Here is a 26,464-nt window from a genome sequence, read left to right as displayed (position 1 = left end):
AGCCGGGCGTGTTGGTGTGTGTGTGTGTGTGTGTGCGAGAGAGAGAGAGAGAGAGAGAGAGAGAGAGCGCGAGAGAGGGAGAGCGAGAGAGGGAGAGCGCGAGAGAGAGAGAGCGAGACGCATCACAGTGGAGTCAGCTGTCTTAACCGTTGCTTGTGTACTGCAAACACATATTCATCACGGTGTCTGTCACGAGACTCTGTTCCTCTTTCAGGCTCTGTCTTTACATTTATTTTGAAAGATGAAGCTCGCGATTATGGTAAGGGGCGTTACATTTCCGACGAGTGCTTGCGGTGTTCGGCCAATCACAATGCACTGGGTCAGCTGGCCAATCAGAGCAGACTGTGCTTGTCGGAAGGAGGGACTTTGTAGAAAACGAAGAGTTTGAGAGAGGCGGGGCATAGAGGACTTACAATAATGTACAGTATTTGAAAAATAATGTGTTTTTTGAACATTACAGCATGTCAATATATTCTGTTACACCAAATACACAAAATAATGGTCTTTAAAAAAGCATCATATGACCTCTTTAAATAATTGATTTAACCTAAAAAGTATTTTTTTTTTCACCTTTATCCTGATTTCTGCATTTAAATTCCAGTTCAACAGTACCTTTGGGGTTGTTCAGGTAAGTGCACAATGTGTTGTCTAGTGCCTGGTGTCACCATAGCTTTCCTGGATCACACTAACATCTGTGTATTTTAACTCATTAACCGTATACTGTATCAAAACAAAAAAGTACTAATGCATTTAATAATGTGAAATGCTTGTAATAAAGATTTTATTGTGTTGACACTCCACTAGGGCTGTGCAATTAATCGCGTGTGATTGTCATGCACATCTCGTCAGTAAAGTCCTCTGCACAATGTGACTTTGCTGCAGCCTGAAATTGAACTGCTGGTTTTGTCTGGCCAGAGGAGAACTGGCCCCCCGACTGAGCCTGGTTTCTCCCAAGGTTTTTTCTCCATTCTGTCACAGATGGAGTTTTGGTTCCTTGCCGCTGTCGCCTCTGGCTTGCTTAGTTGGGGACACTTCATTTCCAGCGATATCGTTGACTTGATTGCACAGATACTATTTAAACTGAACTGAGCTGGATGATGACATCACTGAATTCAATGATGAACTGCCTTTAACTGAAAAATGAGTGTTTACTATTGTCATTTTGCATTATTGACACACTATTTTCCTAATTAATGCTGTTCAGTTGCTTTGACACAATCTGTATTGTTAAAAGCGCTATATAAATAAAGGTGACTTGACTTGACTTAAAGCCGGTTCCGTGATAAGTAGTAAATCTCCATCACCTGCTTTCAGATGGAGGGGCATTTACTACACAGAGCCGTAGTTCACTGACAAGCTACGCAATATCGCGTTCATTATCGCAGATTGAATTGCCTGCGATAATGAACGCGATATTGCCTAATTGTCAGTGAACTACGGGCTCTGTGTAGTAAATGCCGCTCCATCTGAAAGAAGGTGATGGAGATTTACTACTAATCACGGAACCGGCTTTACTGACGAGATGCACGTGACAATCACATGTGATTAATTGCACAACCCTACACTCTACTATCCATAACTTCAAACCTAGAAAGTTGTAGACCAATTTCTTTATTTTATATATGCTATTTGTTTTGAAATTTGGGAAGAAATAAAACAAGTAGTTTAGAAATAAAACTAGACAAGCGGGAAAACTGATACATGTTTATTCCAAGAAATAATGTGACACAAGACACATATGCACATGCATACGAACAGCAAGATTTCCCCATTACTTAAAGCCAATTTTCCATATGTTCTGTGCATATTTGTGCAGCCTGAACAGCTGAAAATTGGAATGAATGCGTTGTTGAAACTTCTAATTTGAATATTTTAAAATATTTCTAGCATGTGAGCAGTTTTAAGAGGTTTCTCTATTGTATGTATTGATTGTAAATGTTTTCAATTATCTAAAAAGACTATCCTTAATTTTCTCATAATTTGTTATCTTTACCCATGATTGTGTATTTGTAGTGTTTCAAGCTACACGTGTCTTATAGAATATACAGTTGCAGGAAAAAAATATGTGAAGCCTTGAATTTACCTGCATTTCTGCATAAATTGTTCAGTAAACTTCACAGCCACATTTGTTTAAGCAGACTGTGTTGGTCTATTTATGTGACTTTAGATAAAAGTTTATGACCAGATCTAGGTAAATCCAAGGGCTCACAGATAGTTTTTCCTGCAGGTATACATTCTTGTATTTTATCTATAACAAAGTTCAGATTACATCATGTTTTGTGTTTGTATGTGCTTTCAGGGAGGCCTTGCACTCAGGTTCAAGTGCTAACCCCAGAGAGATCAGCACGCCTAATTAAAGAAGTCCTTACCGCAGCATGGCCTTCTAGAGATTTTGCAGTTCAGTGGTACCCTGGTGATCAAGAGAAGCAGCATCCCTCAGCATCTTGGCTCAGAATGATTTGGAAGCATCTCTACATTAACTTTGCAGATGACCTTAGTGTGTTTGAAGATTTGCCTTTGATTCCAAATGTGCCACTGACTGACACCTTAGATTCTCTAGAGCTACTGCGCCTAAAAACTCAATCACCCATCGTTCTTGTAAATGAGGAAGAGGGTCCTCCGTCAGAAGACTTACTTGAAGTTATGAAGAAACTTGGCTGTGTTATCTTGAAGCAACTTGATCCCTGCTTGCACCATCCACTCCTGAAAAATTACATTCACCAATCATCACCAAGCACACTACTGCAAATTATGGAAAAATCTACATCCCAGAGATTAGCAAGCCAAGTTTCATCTTTCTCTGTCAAACAGAAGATTGCCCTCAGAGGCTTTTTAGCTGGTCTTACTGATGTTACAGAAAAAGAGAAACGCATAATTCAAGAGCTTCCCATCTTTGACAAAGTTGGACAGAAGTCAAACACAGACCCTTCACTTTTTACATTATTGAAAGGAGCCAGAGTATTACATCATACTGCCAAGCATCCATTAGATGTGAAATTGTCCATAAATGTAGTTGACTGCAGTGATGAGGCAACCATCCGTCTAATAAAGCTGTTGAACATTGAACAAGTGAAAAGCACTGAATGTCTAAAAGTGATAATTCAAGACATTGAGAAAGGATTCTATACCAAAGAGGAAGTCACAAAAATCATCCTCTGGGCTCTTACTCATTTGTCTTTTCTGAAGAGTGAAAACAAGGCAGTAATTAGTTGGCTTTCGTCACTGAAGTTTATTTATACCTCTTCAGAAAAACCTTTTTCAGCAACAGACTTTTTTGATCCAGAGTTAGAGATTTTGCAGAACCTTTTCTTCATGGAAGAAAAGATTAGGTTTCCCCCAGATGACTATACATCATCATCTGATGCCCTTCATTCACTGAGGCAACTGGGGCTGAAAAATGAGGTTCAACTCAGTGAAAAGGATGTGCTCCAAGTTGCCAGAAAAATTGAGGAGTTGCAAGGAAATAGCAAACCAGATTGGAATCATATTTTAATGAAGGCAAAAACACTTCTTACTATCCTAAACAAACAGACAAAGTTGGTGAAGTCCTCTGAGGTTCAGACCAACTTGCAAAAATTGAAATGGGTGCCTGTTTGCAAAGACAGACCACTGAATTACCCAAAGTCACTTACTTGGATAGGTGATTCCTGTAATATTTCCTCTCTTTCTGAAATGTGTGAAATTTCTCATGCTGTGCTCGTTGGTTCTTCAGTTGCCCTTGTGGAACGTACCTCTGCTGGCATGAAAAAAGCCCTGAAGTTGTCATTAGAACCTCAGGTGGATCAAGTGCTCCAGCATTTGAAAGCAGTAAATGACTGGCACACATCCCAAGCATTTACCACTGAGGACTGGTATCAGTTTCAGCAGATCTTGTTTGAGATATATGAATTCATGCAAGCTCATTTGGAGGATGCAAGGGAAGCTGTGAGGTCTTTGCCCTTTGATTGGGTTTGGACGGGGAAATCCTTTGCTTCCCCTGGATGCACAGTTTTAAAGCCCATAACAGATTTGGACCTCCAGCCTTACTTGTACTCATTACCAAAGACCATTGCAAAATTCACCAAGCTTTTTAAATTATGTGGCTCTATTGAAGAAGTTGTTCCCAGTCATGTGTTTGAAGTTGTCGAAACAATCAGGCAAAGGAGTGAGCAGGAGATGACAAAAGAAGAAAGCAAACGCAATGTCCTACTCCTGATAAATATTTTACGGTGGCTATACAGCAGTCAAATATCAGTAGATGCTGACATGCACATCCCCATTCTGTACCACAAAGATCCAAGCAAACTGGTTATGAAACCTATCCATGAATGCACTTACTGTGACATAAAAGTAGAGGATCTGAATGACTTACTAGATGATGTTTCAGAGCCCATCATCCTTGTCCATGATGATATTCCAATGAAAACTGCTGAATGGTTGAGAGTTCCATGTTTGAGCACGAGATTGATAAACCCAGAGAACCTTGGGTTTGAACAGTCAGGACAAAGAGAGCCTCTAACTGTGAGAATAAAGAACATTCTAGAGGAGTATCCATCAGTTGCGGATATCTTCAAAGAGCTTTTGCAGAATGCTGATGACGCAAATGCTACTGAGTGTAGTTTTCTGATTGACATGCGAAAGAATCTTGAAATCCGAGAGAATCTGCTTGACCCTGGCATGATTGTTTGTCATGGCCCAGCATTGTGGTCCTTCAACAATTCTGTTTTCTCTGATACAGACTTCCTTAATATAACCAGGCTGGGTGGATCCATGAAAAGATGTGAAGCTGACAAAGTGGGCAAATTTGGCCTAGGGTTCAACTCTGTTTATCATGTGACTGACATACCCATTATCATGAGTAGAGAATTCATGATCATGTTTGATCCCAACATCAATCACATTGGCAAACACATCAGAGACAAGTCAAATCCAGGCATCAAAATTAACTGGAGCAAACAGCAGAAACGGCTACGGAAGTTTCCCAATCAGTTCAAACCTTTCATCAATGTATTTAACTGTCAGCTTCCTCTGTCACTGGAGTCACCTTACAAGTATGATGGGACCCTCTTCAGACTTCCTTTCAGAACTGAGCAGGAGGCATCTGTAAGTGAAATCAGCAGTATTTACTACAACACAACTGATATCTACTCTCTTGTGGATGAATTTAGCATCTGTGGTCACCGGCTCATTCTCTTCACACAACATGTTGGAACAATGGTCTTGAAGTATTTGAAATGTGAGGAGCCAAACCCTGCTGCTGCACAGGATGTAGTCACGATAAACAAGAGTGTGTGGTCCTCCAAAGCTGCTTATGGCCCCCTAAGTATTCTGAAATCTGGTGCCAAAGTCATGAAAAAAGTTGCAGCCACCAACAGAGTGCCGGCTGAGGTCCCTAAGTCTGGTTGCATCATCAGAATTGTAGTGGAGGAGTTCCACAATGTCTTCAGACGTATTGTTGATCTTCAGTCCCCACTGTTCAGAGGTTCTGAAGAGGATCCATCATCCTACTTTGAGATGGCTGCTAAGGGCACACAAACTAAAAGACTTACAGATGACATGCCACAGAAGGGAGTGGAAAATACAAACTGGCTTATCTGCTCATGCATGGATGTGACAGAAGCTCTGAAGTTCTCATTGAGTGATAGTGGAAAACGCCTCGGTCTGGTACCATGTGGAGGTGTAGCTGTGCTGCTCTCTGAAGAAGACAATAGAAAATGGACCGTAAAGACAAGTGCAACACCAATTGGGGAAGTGTTCTGCTACTTACCCCTTCGAATCAAAACTGGCTTACCTGTGCACATAAATGGTTGCTTTGCTGTCACATCAAATCGCAAAGAGATCTGGAAGACAGACACAAAAGGACAATGGAATTCCATTTTTATGAGACATGTGATTGTCCAAGCATACTTGGCTGCACTTAACATGCTGAGGTCAATGGCAGAAAGTGGGGAATTATTGGACTACAGCTATTATGCAGCCTGGCCTGACCCTGGAGTTGTCCATGATGATTTCAATCTGATTTGTCAAGGGGTTTATCAAGAAATAGCTAAAGGTGTTGATGATGACCGTGCAAAAGTCTTTTCCGATGGAAAAACCTGGGTGTCAATCAAGAATGTCCGTTTTTTGGATGACTCTTTGCTTTGCAGACCAGACATTGGGTCTGCTGCCTTCAATATATTCTTGAAATACCTCAGAAAGTGTGGTTCCCAAGATCTTTGTGCTGTTGAGCTGCCAGACTGGGTCAAGGAAGGCTTCGATGATGCTGGCTGTAAAGGAAAATTGATGGAGAACACCCTGACAGAGACACAGTTTTTCTCAGATGTGTTCTTCCCCCATATCCAAGACATTGATAAGGATCTACGTGATCCTCTGATGTATTATGTGCTCAATGAAAAACTTGAGGATTTTGCATCCATACTGAGGGAAACCCCATGTATTCCATGTTCAGGACCATCACGGAAGCTTGTTTTGCCATCTCGACTCATACATCCTGAGGGCAGAGTAGCCAAACTGTACAACAGTGAAGATGGAAGATTCCCTGAAGGAAGTTTAAGAGACTATGTCAATCCTGTATGCTTGGTGAAATTAGTGCAGCTGGGTATGGTCAAGGATGACCTGTCTTGGGAAGACTTGATTGAACGGGCTGAGTCTGTATTGGCTCTAAATGAAAATGACCACACACTTGCATGCCACAGGAGCAGTATAATCCTTAGTCTCATTGATGAAAAACTAAAAATGAGAGATCCAGCAGCAAATCAGTATCTTGCCAAATTACAAAATATCAAATTCCTTCCATTCTTGACAAAACCAGCTGGATTTTCACTTCCATGGCATGGAAACAATTTCCCCCAATCTGCCATGTTCTCGGCAAAAGACCTTTTTACAACTGACCATCAAGACACTGTGTGTTTAATGAAGCCCATTCTCAATGAAAATTCCCCTTCCTTCAAAGGATGTGGTCCTATCTCATTGGCTGTGAAAGATTTTCTTGGATTGATAAAAAAGCCAACTGTTTCATTAGTCATCAGCCAACTGAAAGAGCTCTCAAAATCCTTTGATGGTGTAACTTTGTATCAAGAAAACATAACCAATGCTTGCTACAAATATCTCCATGAGGAATTGCTGCAGTCCAATGCTGCGAAAGAGGAAATCATGGAGGAGCTAAAAACATTCTCTTCAATTCTAGTCGAGAACACATACGTGGAACCATCAAAAGTAGCATTTCACTTAAACTTTGATGCTGCTCCATACCTTTACCAGCTTCCCAACAAGTACAGAAATAGTTGTCGGGAACTTTTTGAAAATGTGGGAGTTCAACCTAGCTTCACTGTTGAAATATTTGCAGGAGTTTTACAGCTGATAAAAACTGAATGTGGGAGAAAACCTCTTACTGAAGAAAACTTTCAGCTGTCTCGTAGAATAATTAGTGAGGGAATATGGAGCTTGATCCGAGACAAAAATCAAGAATTCTGCCAAAGCAACTATGGGGAGATGCTTCTTCCTGACAGCAATTTCACACTACAACCATCAAAATCACTTTGCTATAATGACTGTCCTTGGATTAAAGTCAGGGACACAACCGTTAAATACTGCCATGGTGATATTCCAAGAGAGGTGGCGGTAAAATTGGGAACGGTTCCAAAACGTCACAAAGCCTTAGAAAGATATGCCTCCAATGTTTGCTTCACTACCCTTGGAAGTGAGTTTGGACAGAAGGAGAAGCTCACCAGCAGAATAAAAAGTATCCTCAATGCTTATCCATCAGAAAAGGAGATGTTGAAAGAGCTCCTGCAGAATGCAGATGATGCAAAAGCCACAGAAATATACTTTGTCTTTGATCCCAGGACCCACCCATCTGACAGAATCTTTGATGACAAATGGGTTCCCATGCAAGGCCCATCACTCTGTGTGTACAACAATCAACCTTTTACAGAGGATGATATTAGGGGGATCCAGAATCTTGGAAGGGGCACCAAAGAGGCAAACCCTGGAAAAACTGGGCAATATGGCATTGGGTTTAACTCAGTGTATCACATTACTGACTGCCCATCTTTTATCTCAAATAATGACATTCTGTGTATCTTTGATCCGCATGCCCGTTATGCACCTGGAGCAACATCTGTCAGTCCAGGAAGAATGTTTAGAGATTTGGATTCAGACTTCAGATCACAGTTTTCTGATGTACTCAACTTATACCTAGGAAATCACTTCAAGCTGGAACGCAGCACAATGTTCAGATTTCCCATAAGAAATGTAGAAATGGCCAAAATCTCAGAGATCAGCTCAGCACCTGCTTCAGACAGAATGGTTCAAAATTTCCTTGACAAAATACGACTGGATGGTGCAGAACTTCTTATGTTTTTGAATCACATGGAGAAAATTTCTATATGTGTAATTGAGAATGGAACTGGGGATTTAAAAACTCTATATTCTGTGACCGCAAAAATCACAGATGGTGACCGACTAAAACGCAAGCAATTTCACGCGTCAGTTCTGGACAGTGTCTCCAAGAAAAAACAGCTGGCTCAAATTCCAGTGCAACAGATTACCTACACAATGGACATAGAAGACACAGATGGTACTTCTAATACCTGGCTGATATGCAACAGATCTGGATTTTCTGACATGGAAAAGGTATCTAAAAGTGTCATTTCAGCTCACAAAAATGAAGACATAACACTCTTTCCACGTGGTGGTGTTGCTGCATGCACCAGCCACAACTACAAAAAACCACATAGAGCCTTCTGTTTTCTTCCTCTTTCTCTGGAGACTGGCCTGCCTTTTCATGTGAATGGCCATTTTGCTTTAGACTCTGCCAGAAGAAATCTGTGGAGGGATGACAATGGAGTTGGTGTCAGGAGTGACTGGAACAACAATCTAATGAAAATGCTAATCGCTCCTGCATGTGTAGAACTGCTAATTCAACTGAAACGTCGGCTTTTTCCAGGCCCTGACCCCACCATGACATTATTTCAAGGAACTCCAATCCATGTTGTCAGGGATATTTTGAGAAAATTTTTGTCTATCTTTCCTGTAAACAGACTGGACATTCAACCAGATTGGTATTGTTTGGTAAAGGCAGTCTACCTTTGCATCCATGAAGATTTGAAAAGACTACTCCCTGTTGTTAGAGCACCCCACATTGATAACAGTGATATGCACTCTGCAGTATACATCTCCTGGGTGAACACTTCCACCTCAACCAAAGGCCGGGCTTTCTTTGATAACTTACTTCAGGATGAGTTGCAGCATCTTAAAAACACAGAGTATAACATTACCACAAGAAAATCTGTAGCAGAAAATGTTTTCAGAATGAAGACCATGCTCCTGGATGTTGGCTTCAACCTAATCCACAGCTGTGATGAGACAACCAGTCTATATTCTTGCCTAGAAGATGCTGGGATTCCAGTCAACTATGTGACTCCTGAGGATGTTCGCAGCTTCCTTCTGACATTCTCGTCTCCAGACACATCTTGCCAAGTTGGAAAGCTACCATGTCGACTGCAGCAGTCCAATTTCATGCTTTTCCACGGTCTAAAACTACTTGTCGACTACTGCTTCAAAGATGTGGAGGAAAACGACATTAACATAGAGGGGCTGCCACTTCTGTTAACAATGGACAACATTCTGCAAGTGTTTGACTCCAGACATCCAAAGTTTCTGACTGCTCATCTTGAGCTTGTTCCATCAAGGAAGGAGCTTTTCATGCACACATTATACCTTCGGTACAGTAACATCCTTCTAAAAGCAGGTGTGGCAAAGACCTTTGACATAAGCAGTTTTGGAGATCTCCTGGGATCTGTACTTCCCAGAGAGTGCAGAACAAGAAACTTCGTAAAATGGAAGGAGAACTTTCCTACTGAATCTTGGCTTAAGAGTGCATGGCATTTTATCAGTGAACAACTTGCGACCAAGGATGACCAGACAGAGATCAAGCCTAAATTTGAAACCATTCTGGATATATTGAAAGACTGGGCACTTCTTCCAGGAATCAAATTTATGGTATCAGGAAACAAATTGGTTGTGCCAGAGCATGATATTTTGTTACCCCTGAGCCTAATCTTTGCAGCAATCTTTCCAAATGGACAAAATGACAAAGTCTTTCACACCCTGATGAAGGGAGGATGCTTTCAATTGGCTGTGAATAAAATATGTGTCAAAGAGAGTCCCATCTTGCCTCTGTTGGCTCAGCATACAGCAAATATAGACAGTCCTTCCAGCATAATTCGGGCACTTGAGTACATGATCCAGATATCAGCTTTCAAAACAGCAAGTTTGACTGACAAAGACTTTGAAGCACTGTTGTTGTACTTCAACTGTAATTTGACTAATCTGACCCAGGATGATGTACAATGTCTGAAACTGTTACCATGTTACAAAGCTGTCAGTGGCCGGTACATCTGCATTGCAAACTTCGGAGCATGCTATGTTCTAACAAAAAGCATTCCCTCTGCCGACATTGAAAAGTGGGCACACAATACATCCTCAGCCTTTCTCGCTGACAGTCCACAGCTGAAAGAACTCTACATGATTCTTGGGGTCACACCAATTGATGACCTTGAGGTCTACCTGAATCATTTAATTCCAAAATTTGACATTTTATCACATGATGCCAAAATCCAACATGTCATCTATCTGAAGGAGAGGTTATTGGCAATGGAGGAGCCAAACAGCATTAAGGATCAGCTCTTTGAAAAACTAGAAGGTCTGTCTTTCATTCATGACTCCACCAATAGACTGAAACCTGCCAAAGCCTTCTTCGATCAAACAGTTAAAGTGTTTGAAGTAATGCTTCCACAAAAAGCTTTCATTCCCAACGATTTCTTCAGAAAAATTGAGCAGGTCTCAAAGCCAAAAAGTGGGACATCCTATTTACCCTCATGGATAACATTCCTACGCAATATTGGCTTAAAATATGCTATATCACAACAGCAAGTTCTACAGTTTTCGAAAGAGATCAGCATCAAAGCTCATACAGAGAGCTGGTCCAAGGAAAAAGTTCAGATCATTGTTGATGTTCTCCTAAATCACATTTTCAATGACAGAATAGATCTGTTTGATGGGGCATTCCTCAAAGAAATCTCTATGATACCATTTCTATGCCCAGAGCGTGCACCAGCCGAGCTTGTCCGCCTCCATGCTCAGTACCAAGAAATGAATGGCACCATCCCTCTAATTCGCTTCAGTGGGTCTCAAGTAAATCCAAAGTTTAAACAAACTGATATCATGCAGTTGTTGTGGACATCTTGTCCTATTCTACCAGAGAGAGCTACCCCAACAAGCATAAAAGACCAGGAAGGAAACACACTTACCAGCCAAGAGCAGCTTGATCTTATTTTGACCCTGTTAAATGTCAATGTGGACCCACCATTGGAAAAGGTAATTAGCAATTGCAAAAACATATGCAGCATTGCTAACTTGGATGATGACACAGTGAAAACACGAAACAAGGTCTTGAGGAGCGTTTATGAATTTCTGAATGCAGAAAAACATGAATTTCGCTGTCAGTTACGAGGAGTAGCCTTCGTCATTGTTGAAGAGGGTTGGAAACTCCTTAAACCAGAGGAGGTTGTCATTAACTTGGACAATGAATCTGACTTTAAACCCTACTTGTACAAACTTCCCCTTGAGCTGGGTACATTTCACCAACTGTTCAAACTGTTGGGAACTGAGGACATTGTTTCAACAAAACAATATGTTGAAGTTTTGTGTCGAATTTATAGAATTTCAGAAGGCAAGCAGCTTGACCCGAATGAAATGAGAACAGTGAAAAGAACTGTCTCTGGGCTATTCAAAAGTCTCCAGAATGACCCGGTACAGGTCCGTAAAGACCTTGAGAATATCAGAGATTTGACATTTTACCTTCCAAGTCATGATGGACGATTGGCTAAATCAAACACTTTGGTCTTTGACGATGCACCACACTACAAAAGCCGAATTCAGGGTAATGTTGGTGTTCAGATGCTAGTTGACATGAGCCAGTGTTACCTAGGTAAAGACCATGCTTTTCACACAAAGTTGATCATGTTGCTTCCACAGAAACTGAGGCCCAGGCTTCTAAGTAGTATCTTGGAAGAGCAACTTGATGAAGACTCTCCAAAAATGTGCCAATTTGGTGCTTTTTGCTCCCTGCAGGGACGACTTCAATTGCTTCTTTCATCAGAGCAGTTTATCACTGGGTTAATTCGGATCATGAAACACGAGAATGAGAATGCATACATGGTGAATGAGGAGAAAGCAATACGGTTATGTAAAGCACTGTGTGAGGGCTTAAAGGTGTCTTGCTTTGAGAAACTACAGACAACATTGCGAGTGAAAGGCTGCAGCCCGATTCCCCACAGCCGTAGTGAAACTCTTGCCTTTCTTAAAAGGTATGGAACAGCTGTTATCCATCTGTACATTCAGCACTCTGACAGCAAAGACATTAATTTTCTTCTTGCTTTGGCAATGACCCTCAAGTCAGCGACAGACAACCTGATTTCTGACACCTCCTATCTTATTGCTATGCTGGGTTGCAATGACATTTACAGAATAACAGAGAAGCTAGACAACCTTGGTGTCAAGTATGACACAACTGAGCCCTCAAAGCTAGAGCTTCCACTTCCTGGTACACCCATACCTGCAGAGATTCATCATTTACTGCTCATGGACCCCATGAATGTCTTTTACCCTGGAGAATACGTTGGTTACCTGGTAGATTCAGAGGGAGGTGATATTCTAGGCACTTACCAGCCAACTTACACATACGCTATCATCGTTCAGGAAGTAGAACGAGAGGAAGAGGAAAGTCCAAGTTTCCTTGGCAAGTGCTTTCAAATTGACATTGGGTACAGTGAGTACAAAATCGTGAGCTCTCTTGATCTGTATAAATTTTCTAGACAGGATGATAGCACCCATATTCGAGATGGCACACCAACTCCAACAAGCCCCTCAGAGGGTCGTTCTCCGTGTGCCAGAATGGTCCCTCCAATATTTCCTGGAAAGGAAAATCACAGGACTCCTCCAACAAAGGCATCCTCCAAAAAGATAAAACTCAATGCATTACCAGGAATTCTAAAAGAAGTTACCTCAGTCGTAGAACAAGCTTGGAAACTTTCTGAAACCGAACGCAAGAAGATTATCCGCCGCTTATACTTGAAGTGGCACCCTGACAAAAATGCAGAGAATCTTGATATTGCTACCGAAGTCTTTAAACACCTACAAAAGGAGATCAGTAGGATGGAGAAGCAAACACAGGCGGAGCAGACCACTGATAGAGGATCAAGGAGACCTTTCTCTGCATCTTCCACTCGATTCCAGTCAGAGAAATTCTCATTTCAGCGATATTACACATCATGGAACCAAGAAGCAACAAGCCATAAATCGGAAAAGCAGCAGTTCCGAGAACAATTTAGTAGCTATGCAGGCACATCGCACTCAAATCGCTTCTTTGTACCTCCATCATTTAAGTCTGTTGGGAACCCTGTGGAGGCACGACGGTGGCTAAGGCAAGCAAGAGCCAACTTTTCTGCTGCAAGAAATGACCTTCATAAAAATGCCAATGAATGGGTATGTTTCAAATGCTACCTGGCAACAAAGCTTGCATTAATTGCTGCCGATTATGCAGTGAGAGGAAAATCAGACAAGGATGTGAAGCCCACAGCGCTTGCGCAGAAGGTAGAGGAGTACAACACCCAGCTAACAGGGTTGACCAAGGATGTACACATCCTGGAGGGTTATGGTGTGGACAGCCTGAGAACTCGCTACCCTGACCTTTTGCCTTTCCCTCAGATTCCTAATGACAGATATACTTCAGAAGTAGCAATGAGAGTAATGGAATGTACAGCTCGGATAATCATCAAACTTGAGACATTTGTCCAGCAAAAAATCTGAATGTCAGCATTAGACCATGCAAAACACTAACAGTTAAATTAACAAAGTGGTGGCTGTGCAATATAGACCAGTAAATATTATAAAATACTTTTTTAAAGTAAAATTATGTATCTAGCTGGCATTTTATTTTAACAGTGCCACCTCTGATGCTGTGACACATGCTTATTATTGCGTGCATATTTGCTCCTATTTCTCTGAAAGGTTGCCTGAGCCTAAAGACAAAGTGTACGCTATTTAACATGCAGCAGTGTACATAATGTTCTAAAGCATTGCAATATGTTTTATTATTTTAACTACATTTATTGATTATTGTTGTTCCTTTGTACATAATGAATACCAATGCTGCTTTTTTTATCTTTTGTAGAAAGGTATTTTCCTGCCATAGTCATTAAGTTGACGGTATTGTGATTTATTTGCATGAGTTCCACTGCACTTTTATGTAAGTACCACTTGAGTGATTGCAGGAATTTGAATGAATGAATCATGTGCAATCCAGTAATGAGTAGTGAATCAGCTCATGGTTTCTTAATGAAATCTATATCAGTCATGTGCCAGTAGCTCATTCTAAAATAAAAACGGCAGGTTATATTCTGCATACCAGGTTTTATCAGCTGACAATTCCATATGGTAATTGACATGCTCCTTTCACTGTACATGTAATACTGATATCAGTGCATAACCTGAACATTAAACGGTGAAAATAAAAATAAATATTTAAAAGACTGTAAATTGCATCCTAAAGATGACATTAGGTTTATAAGTGTTTACCACTTCAATTGCTGTATCTGCTTGTTGCAAGATTACAGTATGCAAGAATGAAATTTATTCCATATTTCACAATCAACTTTATCACAACTGAACTATACATATATACATTGTTGGCTAGGGGCACAACAGAGCATTTTTTATTTCCTATACAAGGATATTGGTGGGTTTAAAATATGTAAGTGACATTTTCTCTAGAAACTTGACATGTCAGTAAACTGCTGTGTACACATCATACACATCATAGTTCCTCAGAAACACATTGATTAAATATGCATTTTCTATTATTCACAATGGGAACCTCTTGTCCTCTACTGCTGAGAATTGTTTGCATGAAGTTCTCTGAAATTTGTGTAAGAGGAACAGATGCTTATATGGTGCTCAATGTCAATTATGTTTTTCATCCATTTCCTTTGTTTAACTGTGAGAGACTGAAATTAAACACTGGCTACTATATTGTTTGGACAAATATATTTTGTCATTTGTCTCATCTCATAAAGTCATATTACAGCTCTGTAAGTTTGAAACACACTAATAGTGGGACTTGGTTTGGTTTGAGATAATCATGGTATATAACTTCAATGTTATTAAACTTACATATGCACAATGACATATAATCAGGTAATAATGGTACAAAATATAATTTTTTTTTAAACATGTATTGAATTCAAAATGTTCCCACAAGTTTTTTAAAAGTTTTTTTTTAAGTTTGAATGAAATGACCATGTCAACTCATGAACATTGAAACACTGGATGTGGAAAAACAAATGTACACTTGTTCATGCATGCTTGATTAAATTATAACATAATTTAAAGTTCAGTACTACTACAATTATTTACTTCAAATATGTAAACTTCAAAATATTTTTTCCATTTTTTCCCCCATCCAAAAAAATAAAATAAAAAAATACACATCAATAAATACATAGTGTACAACAAATGTGTAAATGTGAAGATCCCCCCAAAAAAATGTATATACAAAAATAATAATTCTTAGCATTTTCAAACAGATTTTACACAAAACAGTTCTGGGAGGGGGTGGGGATATCAAACCATTGTGTATAAAGTTCAAAATTCAAGAACACTTTATAGTTTTTATAGATCAATTACGCTGATTTTCACTAAATGAATGCAGTTACTAGCAATACACCAACTATTTGCCATTTGATTAACAAAAATGACAGTAGTCTTGGTTTTCTTGTCTGTGCACAGATTTTGCTAATTAGGTTTTTCACCAAAAACAAAGTAATTCAAGACTGAATGGAGACTATTGGATTTTATTATATTACAATGCTTCACAAACTGATTCAATGCCACTGCTTCAGGATTGTGGGTAGTGTAGTTCTGACAAATATACTTGACTTGACAAAAAAAAAGTTGAAATCAAACTGACTTCAAAAGTATACAGTGCCGTGAAAAGGTTTTTGCCCCCTTCCTGTTTTTTTATTTTTTGCATATTTATCACACTTAAAAGATTCAGATCATCAAACCAATTTTAATATTACGCAAAGATAATGCAAGTAAATACAAAATGCAGTTTTTAAATGATAATTTCATTTATTAAGGGAAAAAAAGCTATCCAAACCTACCTGGGCCTACGTGAAAAATTATTTGCCCCTCCTCTTAAATTATGAAAGAACTGTGATTAACCACATTATTTTAGAAAGCTGAGTTAAATTTCACTAGCCACACGCATGCAGTTTGTATTTACTCAGGTTATCTTTGTGTAATATTAATTTGTTTGATGATCTGAATCTTTTAAATGTGACAAATATGCAAACAATTAAAAAAAACAGGAAGGGGCAAAAACTTTTTCACACCACTGAATATCATAACCCTCGGAGATCATGGCACGTCCGTCTTAGTATGTTTTACATGTAATAATCAATTCCTCTATGAGTGCATCTTTAAACAATAACTAACTCATATGCAACACACATAATTTGGTTATTGCACCTCAAAATTATATTGCATAGGATGTCAGCTGTTTACCAGCCCCTTTATTGCCCAGCCTAATTTTGAACAATTTGTATACATAAAACTATTTTACAAGGTGATTCATACATGTGATTTGTATAGACATATTTAAAGAAGAAAAAAAAAACTTAAAATAGTTCAATAGTTACAAATTGTCATGGGAGTGTCTTATCCTATCATGATAAAACCCCAACCAAACAGATTAAAGGTGCTGTATGTAGGATTGACACCGAGGGGTTGAACTAGGTATTGCAGCCCAAATTAAAAATATTGGAGAGGGGTTTTTTCCCCCGGCCCCTCCTCATCAGACTTGATGCACACGCAGGTTGCCAGATTGACAACACCAACAGGAATGAGCGCACTTGACGATGAATGAAATGAAATGCGCTGTGTTTTACGCCAACTGGCAACCCAGGGTGCCCAAATACAATTGGGTAAACTGACAGTGGGCGGGTTTCACAAACCAAAACAGAGACCGACATTCCGGCCCGGAACGCACATTTTAAAAGGAGAATAACTGACTGTAGCATTGTTTTTCAGATAAACAAGTATGTTAACTTAGCATGTTTCTTAAATATCTGCAAACATATGGAATTTTTATGCTTTAGTGGAGTCAAAAACTTACATACAGCACCTTTAATGTACCCTCCAATCTTCAGTAACATTAATACATAATGTGATTTAAAAAAATTTTTTATGTTTTCCTTGCCCAGCGACAATGTAACAACACGATTTGTTTCTAGTGTGGGTGTTTTGGACAGAAGGTCATTCAGCAGTCCTGGCGCTCGCTGCAGGTCGAAGAGACGCCAGCTCTGGAAATGAAGAACTTACCACTGGGACAAACGCACACTTCATACGTGTTGTACATTCCCTGAGAGTCACCTGAAGTTCTGGCTTCTCCCACAGGTAATGTCGGCAGACGAACACTTTCAGCGTCTAGAATCACCTGAAATATACAACAGAAACCCTAATAATGAAGTATTGAATGAAAGCTTAAACAAAGTTAGATTTAAAGATTACTAACCATTACTAACTTACTTTCACTAGTCAATTGTGTATCCTTGGAAGAAGAGGTCTTTGTCTCAACTAAAGTTTCCGAGATATATACATTACATATTGTGTACATTTGTCTCAGACTGTGCTCAAATTGTTTAAAACATCCATTTCTACAAACAAATGTCATTATATTCTTCCAAAACCAGATACTATGAGTTAGGGTTAGGTGATTTTAGCTCTGCACCTAATCAAATGCTCATAAAAAAAGCTACCCAGAGGTTTTAGGACCGCTTAAAAATTGCAGACAGGTGCGCTTACCAGTCCTGCAGTTGAGTGTAGGTGAATATCAAAGCGTGCCGTCACATCAACATTTCCAGCCAAGGCTTTCACGTGAATGCCTTTTGGGGCATCCATGCTGAGAGAGCGTGTTGGAGACTCAAGTCTTAAAAGATAGGGAATGCTTAGTTACTGTACATTGCAATAAGAAATAAGCCTTTGTTGAGAACCAGATGCCTTGGTAACTCGGTTCATCACACATCATAGCTGGTTAATGCCCTGCTGAAAACTTCTATAAAAGTTATTTTAGGTAATATAATCAGTACTGCCATTACTTTTAATGGGCTGACCTTATAAAACAAAAATTGTTTTCAAGAAAAAAACCCCCAAATATATCACGGCAGCAAGAGAAAAAAAATGGAGCAACAATGAATGAATGAATGAACGAACTAACTAACAAGCCGCCAATTAAAGTGCTGTTTTGGAATTTAAATTGTTAATAATTATTTATTGTATAATTACCTTAGCTCTTTGTTAAGTACAGCTTTGAGCAGAGGAGTCCTGACAGAATGCTCAAAGAAAGCACCTTCTGGACCTGTCCAAACACCAGAACACTTACAATTATACAAAGGAAGTGGACAAATCATTCAGCATGGAGGATGGGGGGGCAAATAATTGCATTTATTTGCCAAACTACAGATTATCCAATATGTTATTATACTATACTATTATACTATTGTACTATACTATGTTATTATACTATTGCATTTTTACTGTATTAAATTTTGTATGCATTAAAGCATACAATGCAATAACTTTATGCTGACTTTAATTGAAAAATAAATGTAAGGTACTACAACAAATACATTCATCTATAAGCAAATGTACAATTTAAGTAAAATATCATTGCATTTTTTGCGATTATGAGAATTGGCATCAAAATGTGTTAAATTGTAATACAAAATGCTAATAATACTAAATAACCTAAAAGTCCTGTAACAGGCTTCATTCTTTAAACAAGATAATTTGTTCTTCTTTTAAATTTGGGGTGAATTTTGATTTTAAAAACACGCGTAACAAATCAAAATAGCTCTAGGCTAGTTTAGAAGAAGTATTAATATTTAATCTAGTGTGTAAACCTGTTGTGCATCATGGTATGCCAGGTATGTGTTGTTAAGGCTGGATCTGTTGTTTACAAAATCTCAGTTTTAACAAGTTAATTAATAGGACTGTTTCATATGTTTGAACACATTATCTCCTAATGGCCTTAATGAAGAGTTTGCTATTCATCCTTTTTTGCATTAATGATGCTGATTTCATTTGTTTATTTTGATCAGGTGTAGATGTTAGATTGCTGTGATTTGTTCTTGGTATTTTATGTTTTCACTTTTATTTCAATTATGTAATTTGTTGCCCGAGTGTTTAGTTAGTGTGTGTGTGTGTGTGTGTGTCATGTGGTTTATCATGTGATGTAATTTTTGCTAGTATTTAAGGGCTCATTAGTATATGTGTTCATTGTCTGATGAACACCTGTGGTGAGAACATGAAATAAACATTGTTGCATTTTTGAAGCTGTGGTGTGCCAACCTTTATTTTTTTCTTATTGTTTAATATGTTAGAATATTAGGCTCTTCACCTTTTTCTTAATTCTTTTTGAATTCATATTTGAAGTAACACAATAAAGTGCAACCCTGTAAACAATAACATTATAGCAGTACTAATAATACACATGACAGATCATTACTTTTTTTATATGCACATTGTACAGGTCTAGTTTCAGGCTCACCTGTAACGCGGAGCTTTCCTTTTCCCACAACGGCTCCATTTGCATCTGCATAAAATACATTTTCATCATGGTTTGAACTGATATTGAAGTGTTGGCCAAAACCCTCTGCCTGACTGGGACCTATTGAGGAGAGAAATAAATAAGAAGAGAATATATATAGACTAGACATCACATAAGTTTTCATCAATATTTAAACAGAATATTTTATATCCAGTTTTTCAGTTTTATGTTGCTGCTGGGCTCTTAGCTCATGCATTTTCTGTGTGACCCATTTGATTAATACTAGAACCATTTATTGAACGTTTAGACAAAAAAAAAGTTGGAATATGTGTTTTTTTTTTTTGAGTATCATATTTGATACTTCAGGCTTTTATTGCTTACACTGTAAAAAAATTACTGTGAATTTAACGGTAAAAAACTGTAAAAATGCTACAGTAAAAACCCGGTAAATTCCCAAACTATATACGGTGAAAAACTGTATTGGACAATACATGTATTGGACATAAATTTTACGGTAGTATACCGTTTTTGGAAGTGAAAAGGACCATATAATTTACAGTGAATAACCATAAATTGACATTCCCAGAATTCCCTGCGTTACATTTCAAATTTGATGTTTTTTTGTTGTTGAAATAACTATGATTCTTCTTATTTTTTTCTTATCAGTTTTCTATATTAGGGTTGTGTGTTACACTTAATGTTTATTGCATTATTTCAGTTTTATGTGTGTTACCATGATGGTGTTTAGTGTTTGTGTGAATGACACTCTGCATCTTCTATATATGTTATTATTTAAAAGCTGCTTGTGATGGGCTTTGGTTCACCATGTGACTTTCTCATCACCACCTGCATTTGGTGGTTATCAGTGTATTACAAAGATACAAAACATATTTCAGTACTTCAATAGGTTGGTACAGGGGTGGCGAACGTCGGTCCTGGAGAGCCCGCAGCCCTGCAGAGTTTTGCTTCAACCCTAATCAAACACACCTGAACAAGCTAATCAAGGTCTGAACAGTTACTAGAAAGCTACAGGCAGGTGAGTTTTAATTAGGGTTGGAGCTGAACTCTGCAGGGCTGCGGCTCTCCAGGACCGGAGTTCCCCACCCCTGGGTTGGTATATTAACATTATATCAGTTAATGAAATTACGGATATTTAACTGTAAATTTAAGTTAAAACCGTAAAACCTAAAACGTTGCTACCGCGTTTTTTACGGTAAAATTCTGGCAACCACAGCTGCCGTTTTTTTACCATAAATTTTACGGATTTGTTTTTACAGTGTATATTTTATGATGTAGTGAGAATATGGAGTTCATATTTTTATTTGTTCCTCAAAAGCCATATTTGATACTCATTTTCTAAAAAAAATATGACTAATCAAGTAAACCTAAATTGCTTTAGTCCATTAAGGGTTTATAATTATTAACAATATAAAATGTATTCTTATGTTTACTTACTAAAAAGTATTTTACGTTAAGTATGAATGACAGAAGGCATGTACAGTACTATAAGATTGTGTACAATAGGTTTTAATCATGTTGATCACCTAGAGGCCTTATACATTTGCATATCAAATGTGGTACAGTGGGCTTTGTAGGGTGAAACACATTGACAAAATCATGAAATCAACAAATAAATGTTTTGTATATCTCATACCTACAGACACACTTCCTATTACATCACCATTGGCATTGCGAGTATTGAGCGTAACATTTTCAGAGGAGTGCACCAGAAGAGCTGAATCCTGTAATGAAGATGAGAATGAGCAAAATGGGCACCTAAATCAATCTATTTATCTGTGTTTAAGTGTATAGTTTAAATACCTCTTACCTCTCTGGAGTCAATTTCCTGGGCGTAGAGAGGGAACAGAAAGTCTGATTCTCCCTCCAGTCTCAGTCCGTCTGCATTGACCTGCAGGTATCCCATGCCTTCCTGCAACAGCCAGTAACACAGAGTGCTTTCTCAGCATCAGTGTGACCTCATGCGACATAACAGAGTGCCAAACTGAGATAAAGAGGCTCAACCAAGGGCAGAATCTAATTATGGATTCATTTTTCTATTAAAAATTAATTATATATGTGATCTGAAATCTTTTGAGTGAAGTTCTCTCACCGTATTGAACCACATAACTCGCAGGATCCAGATCGTGAGGGCAAAGTTCACCACCAGAATGATGAGGAGAAGCAGAACGAACAGATAGAGACAGCGTTTCCTCCAGCCATAGATGCCGATCATGTAGAAGTACTCAGTGATTGGAGCCAGGGACCCAGACTCATCTGTGGTGGTGAGGTACTGCTCACGCACCATCTGGGATTGAGGATTATTGGTCAACTACACATTAAAACTACAATTCATGAAAACTACACACAAAATTTTGCAACCTGAACTAACCTTGCCTTGTCATTAAAAAATTAATTTATCTTATACTTTAGAAACTTATTGACCTTGACACACCTTGTTTTTTAACTGTATGTTGCTTGTACCACATGACTTTGATTTGGTAGACAAGTTTTTTAAATTGTTTTTAAGGAGAAGAAATAACACATATATACATACAGTATATATATTGTGGCGGGAGAAAGGAGGCTCAGACTCAACATGTGGTGAAATATCCCCGAAGGTGCATTTATTGAGTGACAATAATGAAAGTGGAGAAGGTGCTCGGAGGATCAGAGAGGCAGATCATCCACGTGAAGACTGTAGAAGTGAAGGTGCAGGAACCTGCTGGAACCTTGTGATCTGGGGTCTCTTAATAATCACTGGAGCCTGCGGGAGGAAAAGAACCAGAGACAATGTTAGCCTGGTCTTAGGAGATCTCGTTCCCCTTGATGCTTCTTTCTGCTCTGTTTATATCCCCTTCTCCTGATGACTCTGAGGTGGCTCCTGTTCACAGACTCCGCCTCCTGGCAATTGGATCCTCTCCCTCTCCATGACAACGCTAATGAGTGCTTGGGTTGCTCCCCCCCCACCAGAGAGTGGAGGAGGGGAGGGGCAAGAGAGACCGACAGACCTGATCATCCAGTGACCATCCGGGACAGACAATCTGCATTACCGTGTGCCGACCCAGCTCAGTGCTTGACTGTAAAGTGGTAGTCCTGGAGTGCCAAGAACCACCTGGTCACTCGTGCGTTAGAATCTTTAGCGCGGGCCATCCACTGCAGGGGAGCATGATCCGTGACTAAGGTGAAACTGCATCCTGTCAGATAATATCTCAGCTCCAAGACTGCCCATTTTATGGCTAGGGCTTCCTTTTCTACTGCAGCATATCGGGATTCTGCAGCAGAGAGCTTGTGACTGATATAGACAATGGGATGCTCTTCAACTGCTTGGACCTGGGACAGCACCGCTCCTATTCCTACATCTGATGCATCTGTCTGGAAGATGAAGGTGCAACTGTAGTCCAGAGCATGCAATACTGGTGAAGCTGTGAGAGCCATCTTGAGCGCTTGGAATGCTTGCTCCGCTTCTTCTGTCCAGCATATCTCTGGCTGCCCTTTTTTGGTCAGGTCTGTGAGGGGACAGGTTATAGAGAAGAAGTTAGGGATGAAGCACTGGTAGTAACCCGCCAAACTGAGAAAGGCACGGCCCAGGTGACACTTCTTTGGGTTGGCCGTTAGTCCAGCCTTCCGTAGTTCCATCAAGACTTTCTTTAGCCGATCCAGGTGGTCTTCCCAATGCTCTGAGTGAATTACCACGTCGTCAATGTAAGCCGTGGCATAAGCTCGGTGCGGACACAGCACAATGTCCATGAGCCTTTGGAATGTTGCTGCTGCCCCATGCAGGCCAAAGGGTAAGGCCCGATACTGCCAGTGCCCCCCGGGTGTGCTAAAGGCAGTTTTTTTTCTCTGGCATCTTTAGACAATGGCACTTGCCAATAACCTTTGGTGAGGTCAAGCGTTGAGATGAAGCGGGCTCTGCCGAGGCGTTCAACCAACTCATCTACTCGGGGCATGGGGTAACTGTCGAATTGGGACACCTCATTCAGCTTACGAAAGTAATTGCAGAACCGGTAAGTTCCATCTTTCTTGGGCACCATAACTATAGGGCTGGACCATGGGCTTCGAGACTCTTCAATTACTCCCAAATGGATCCATTGCACTTCCTCCTCTATAGCCTGTCAGTGAGCTTCTGGTACCCGGTAGAGCCGCTGTTTAATGATGACATCAGGTGAGGTGTGAATCTCATGAGAGAGGATGTCTGTCCGGCCCGGGGTCTCTGAAAGCACATCCGAAAAACTGCTTACCAGAGCTTCCAGTTCCTTCTTCTGGACTGCAGAAAGTTGTGTTCCCAGATCCACCACCGGCGGCTCCTTTATGGCAAATACTGCCATTTGGTTTGCGGGTTCGACCCATCTCTTCAGTGTGAAAGTGAAAAGTGTGTTCGGAAAGTGCGTTCAAGCGTCAGCAGAAAACAGTGTAAAGAAATACTCTTTGAGAGAAGCAGTCTTTATCAGCGGAAGTCAAAAGCAGCTTGTAAGTGTATTTACTTGTCTCATTAGTGTTTAGTGCAGTTGTCATTGCTAGGAAACACTTGTTTTGTTTACTGTGTGGAGACGTGCTGATTTCGCGTTTGGTCTCGTTCTGTATCGCGTATCTTGTCAGTGTCTGCGCTTGCTTGGCCATTTGTTGTGGAAAAAATATGGAAAGTGTGTTCAAGTGCCAGCAGAAAACAGTGTAAAGAAATACTCTTTGAGAGAAGCAGTCTTTATCAGCGGAAGTTAAAAGCAGCTTGTAAGTGTATTTACTTGTCTCATTAGTGTTTAGTGCAGTTGTCGTTGCTAGGAAACGCTTGTTTTGTTTACTGTGTGGAGACGTGTTTGCGTTTGGTCTCATTCTGTATCGCATATCTTGTCAGTGTCTGCTCTTGCTTGGTCATTTGTTGTGAAAAAAAAAATTTGAGTTCAATTAGGTCTGAATTTATTATGTCTGTACAGGTCTTTTATTAAGTTTTAGTTTTATTTAATTTGAGTTATTTTAATACTTCAACAAACTAAATGGAAATGAAATAATATATATATGTGTGTGTATGTATGTATGTGTGTATGGTTGTACATACACATATATGTAGTTGTTTTTTTTGGTGTTTGGCTTACTGTTATGTTAGAATCATTATTATACTCTTATACCTTTAGTTCTTTAATATTTTGAATTGGTTTTAGCTTTTTTTTTTCATTTAAATGTTAAGTTTTGAAATTTTGTTGTATGCATTTGTCATTTTTATTTAATTTCTTTATTTTTAAAATGTGTATAAGTAGTATTTATAAAGTTTTAGCTTTTAGTTTTGGATCTGTTTTTAGTGGTACTACAGTTGATTGCTTCTGTTGTCCTCACTTGTACGTTGCTTTGGATAAAAGCGTCTGCTAAATGACTAAATAAATAACTAAAAATATTTTATAAAATCTCTTCAACAGGTTGATGTGGTAGATTTGTTCGCCCCGTCGTCGTCCTGGCTGGTGGACTCGATAATTTACTGGCCCCACTCGTTCTGTCACAGTATACAGTCCCTGTCAGGATGCAAGAAATTTACAAGCAGCATTTGGAATTAGTACCAATACCCTGTCTCCTGGGTGAAACTCATGTGCCTGAGTGGGGCGGTTGTACACTCGCTGTTGGGGCCGCTGGGATTCGATTAGGTGCTCCTTCACTAAGGGCATCACTTTGACAATCCTTTCCCTCATCTCCTCAACATGCTCAATCAGAGATCGGTGTGGGGAAACTTGGCCTTCCCAGGCTTCTTTGGCTAGATCTAAGAGCCCTCGTGGCTGCCGCCCGAACAATAGCTCGAAGGGAGTGAACCCAGTCGAAGCCTGTGGAACCTCCTGAACCCCGAACAGCACATACGGAATCATGAGGTCCCAATCATGTCCGTCTTCGGCTATCACACGTCTCAGCATTCTCTTGAGAGTCTGATTGAACCGTTCGACCAGCCCCATCTGTCTGGGGGTGGTACACCGAGGTATGAAGTTGTTTTACCCTTAACAACTTGCACATGTCCGCCATAAACCGGGAGACAAATTGTACCCTGGTCAGTCAATATCTCCTTGACTGGTGGGTTGGGATCGGTAGGCATAGGCTCATCCCGTGGCCCTGTTGTGACTGGTCTGCTTACTGGCATAGTGGCACTCTCCAATGGTCATTTGTCACTTTGTATTCTCCAAGAAAATCCTGCTCCAGCTCTCTCTCCCAAGTCTCATGCTTGAGCTGCCTCCGTCAGCTCTACTGCTTGTACCAACTTGGCCAGCGACTCTGGATTTCGCGTCCCCGCAGCCTTCCAGTGCACCAGGGGCAGAGAACGGAGCAGCTTGTCTACCACCACCTTCTCTGCTACTTGCAATGCAGCAGCCTGGCCAGTGAGAAGCCATAGATGGGCCAACCTGGAGAGTTGGGCGGCCTGTACTCGAACGGGGGCCCGAGAATCATACACCCATTCAAAGAACCGCTGCCCTGCACACACAGGTGAGAGCCCCACCCGGGCCAATATCTCCTGCTTTAGTGCTGCATAATCAGTGGCTGAGGTGGAGGGTAACGAATAGTAGGCAGGCTGCGCTTCTCCTGTTAGAAAGGGTGCAATAATACCAGCCCACTCGGACTCATCTCACCATTCTTGCTCTGCCACAATTTCAAATGTGTGGAGGTAGGCTTCTACATCATCAAGATCTGTTAATTTGGTGAGCAGCTGGCCGGCTACGGCCCGGGTACTGGGGAGTGGGGCTCGCTGGGCGGCCTCTTGACGGAGCCGCTCAAACTCATGCTCAGCCCCTTCCTGTCGGATAGCCAGCTCCTCTGCAAACTTCTGCTGACGGAGAGAGACCTCGA

At 40.1% G+C, this 26,464-nt stretch overlaps 2 protein-coding genes across 4 annotated transcripts in view; one reads left to right on the top strand and one right to left on the bottom strand.

The window, feature by feature from the left end:
- Window positions 1–14,203, top strand: part of LOC107561750 (sacsin-like) — a 47,943-nt gene extending 33,740 nt beyond the window's left edge. For 2 of the 3 annotated variants that reach the window (XM_016246223.1, XM_016246225.1), the window contains 2 exons: window positions 602–628; window positions 2,300–14,203. In XM_016246223.1, the coding sequence (XP_016101709.1) occupies window positions 602–628; window positions 2,300–13,851 (11,579 nt within the window). In that variant the 3' untranslated portion in view covers window positions 13,852–14,203. The remainder of the gene's footprint in view (window positions 1–601; window positions 629–2,299) is intronic. The other variant, XM_016246224.1, reaches the window with a different exon arrangement.
- Window positions 14,204–17,278: 3,075 nt separating this feature from the next.
- LOC107561749 (gamma-sarcoglycan-like) overlaps window positions 17,279–26,464 on the bottom strand; it is a 13,156-nt gene continuing 3,970 nt past the window's right edge. Inside the window, exons 2-8 of the mRNA XM_016246222.1 lie at window positions 21,762–21,956; window positions 21,480–21,581; window positions 21,306–21,393; window positions 19,652–19,771; window positions 18,388–18,460; window positions 17,908–18,031; window positions 17,279–17,539 (exon numbers count right to left, since the gene is read on the bottom strand). Of these exons, the coding sequence (XP_016101708.1) occupies window positions 17,363–17,539; window positions 17,908–18,031; window positions 18,388–18,460; window positions 19,652–19,771; window positions 21,306–21,393; window positions 21,480–21,581; window positions 21,762–21,956 (879 nt within the window). The 3' untranslated portion in view covers window positions 17,279–17,362. The remainder of the gene's footprint in view (window positions 17,540–17,907; window positions 18,032–18,387; window positions 18,461–19,651; window positions 19,772–21,305; window positions 21,394–21,479; window positions 21,582–21,761; window positions 21,957–26,464) is intronic.

Source organism: Sinocyclocheilus grahami, unplaced genomic scaffold, assembly GCF_001515645.1.
Source record: "Sinocyclocheilus grahami isolate Dianchi unplaced genomic scaffold, SAMN03320097.WGS_v1.1 scaffold790.1, whole genome shotgun sequence".
Taxonomy (NCBI): domain Eukaryota; kingdom Metazoa; phylum Chordata; class Actinopteri; order Cypriniformes; family Cyprinidae; genus Sinocyclocheilus; species Sinocyclocheilus grahami.
This window is presented reverse-complemented; position numbering and strand designations above follow the sequence as displayed.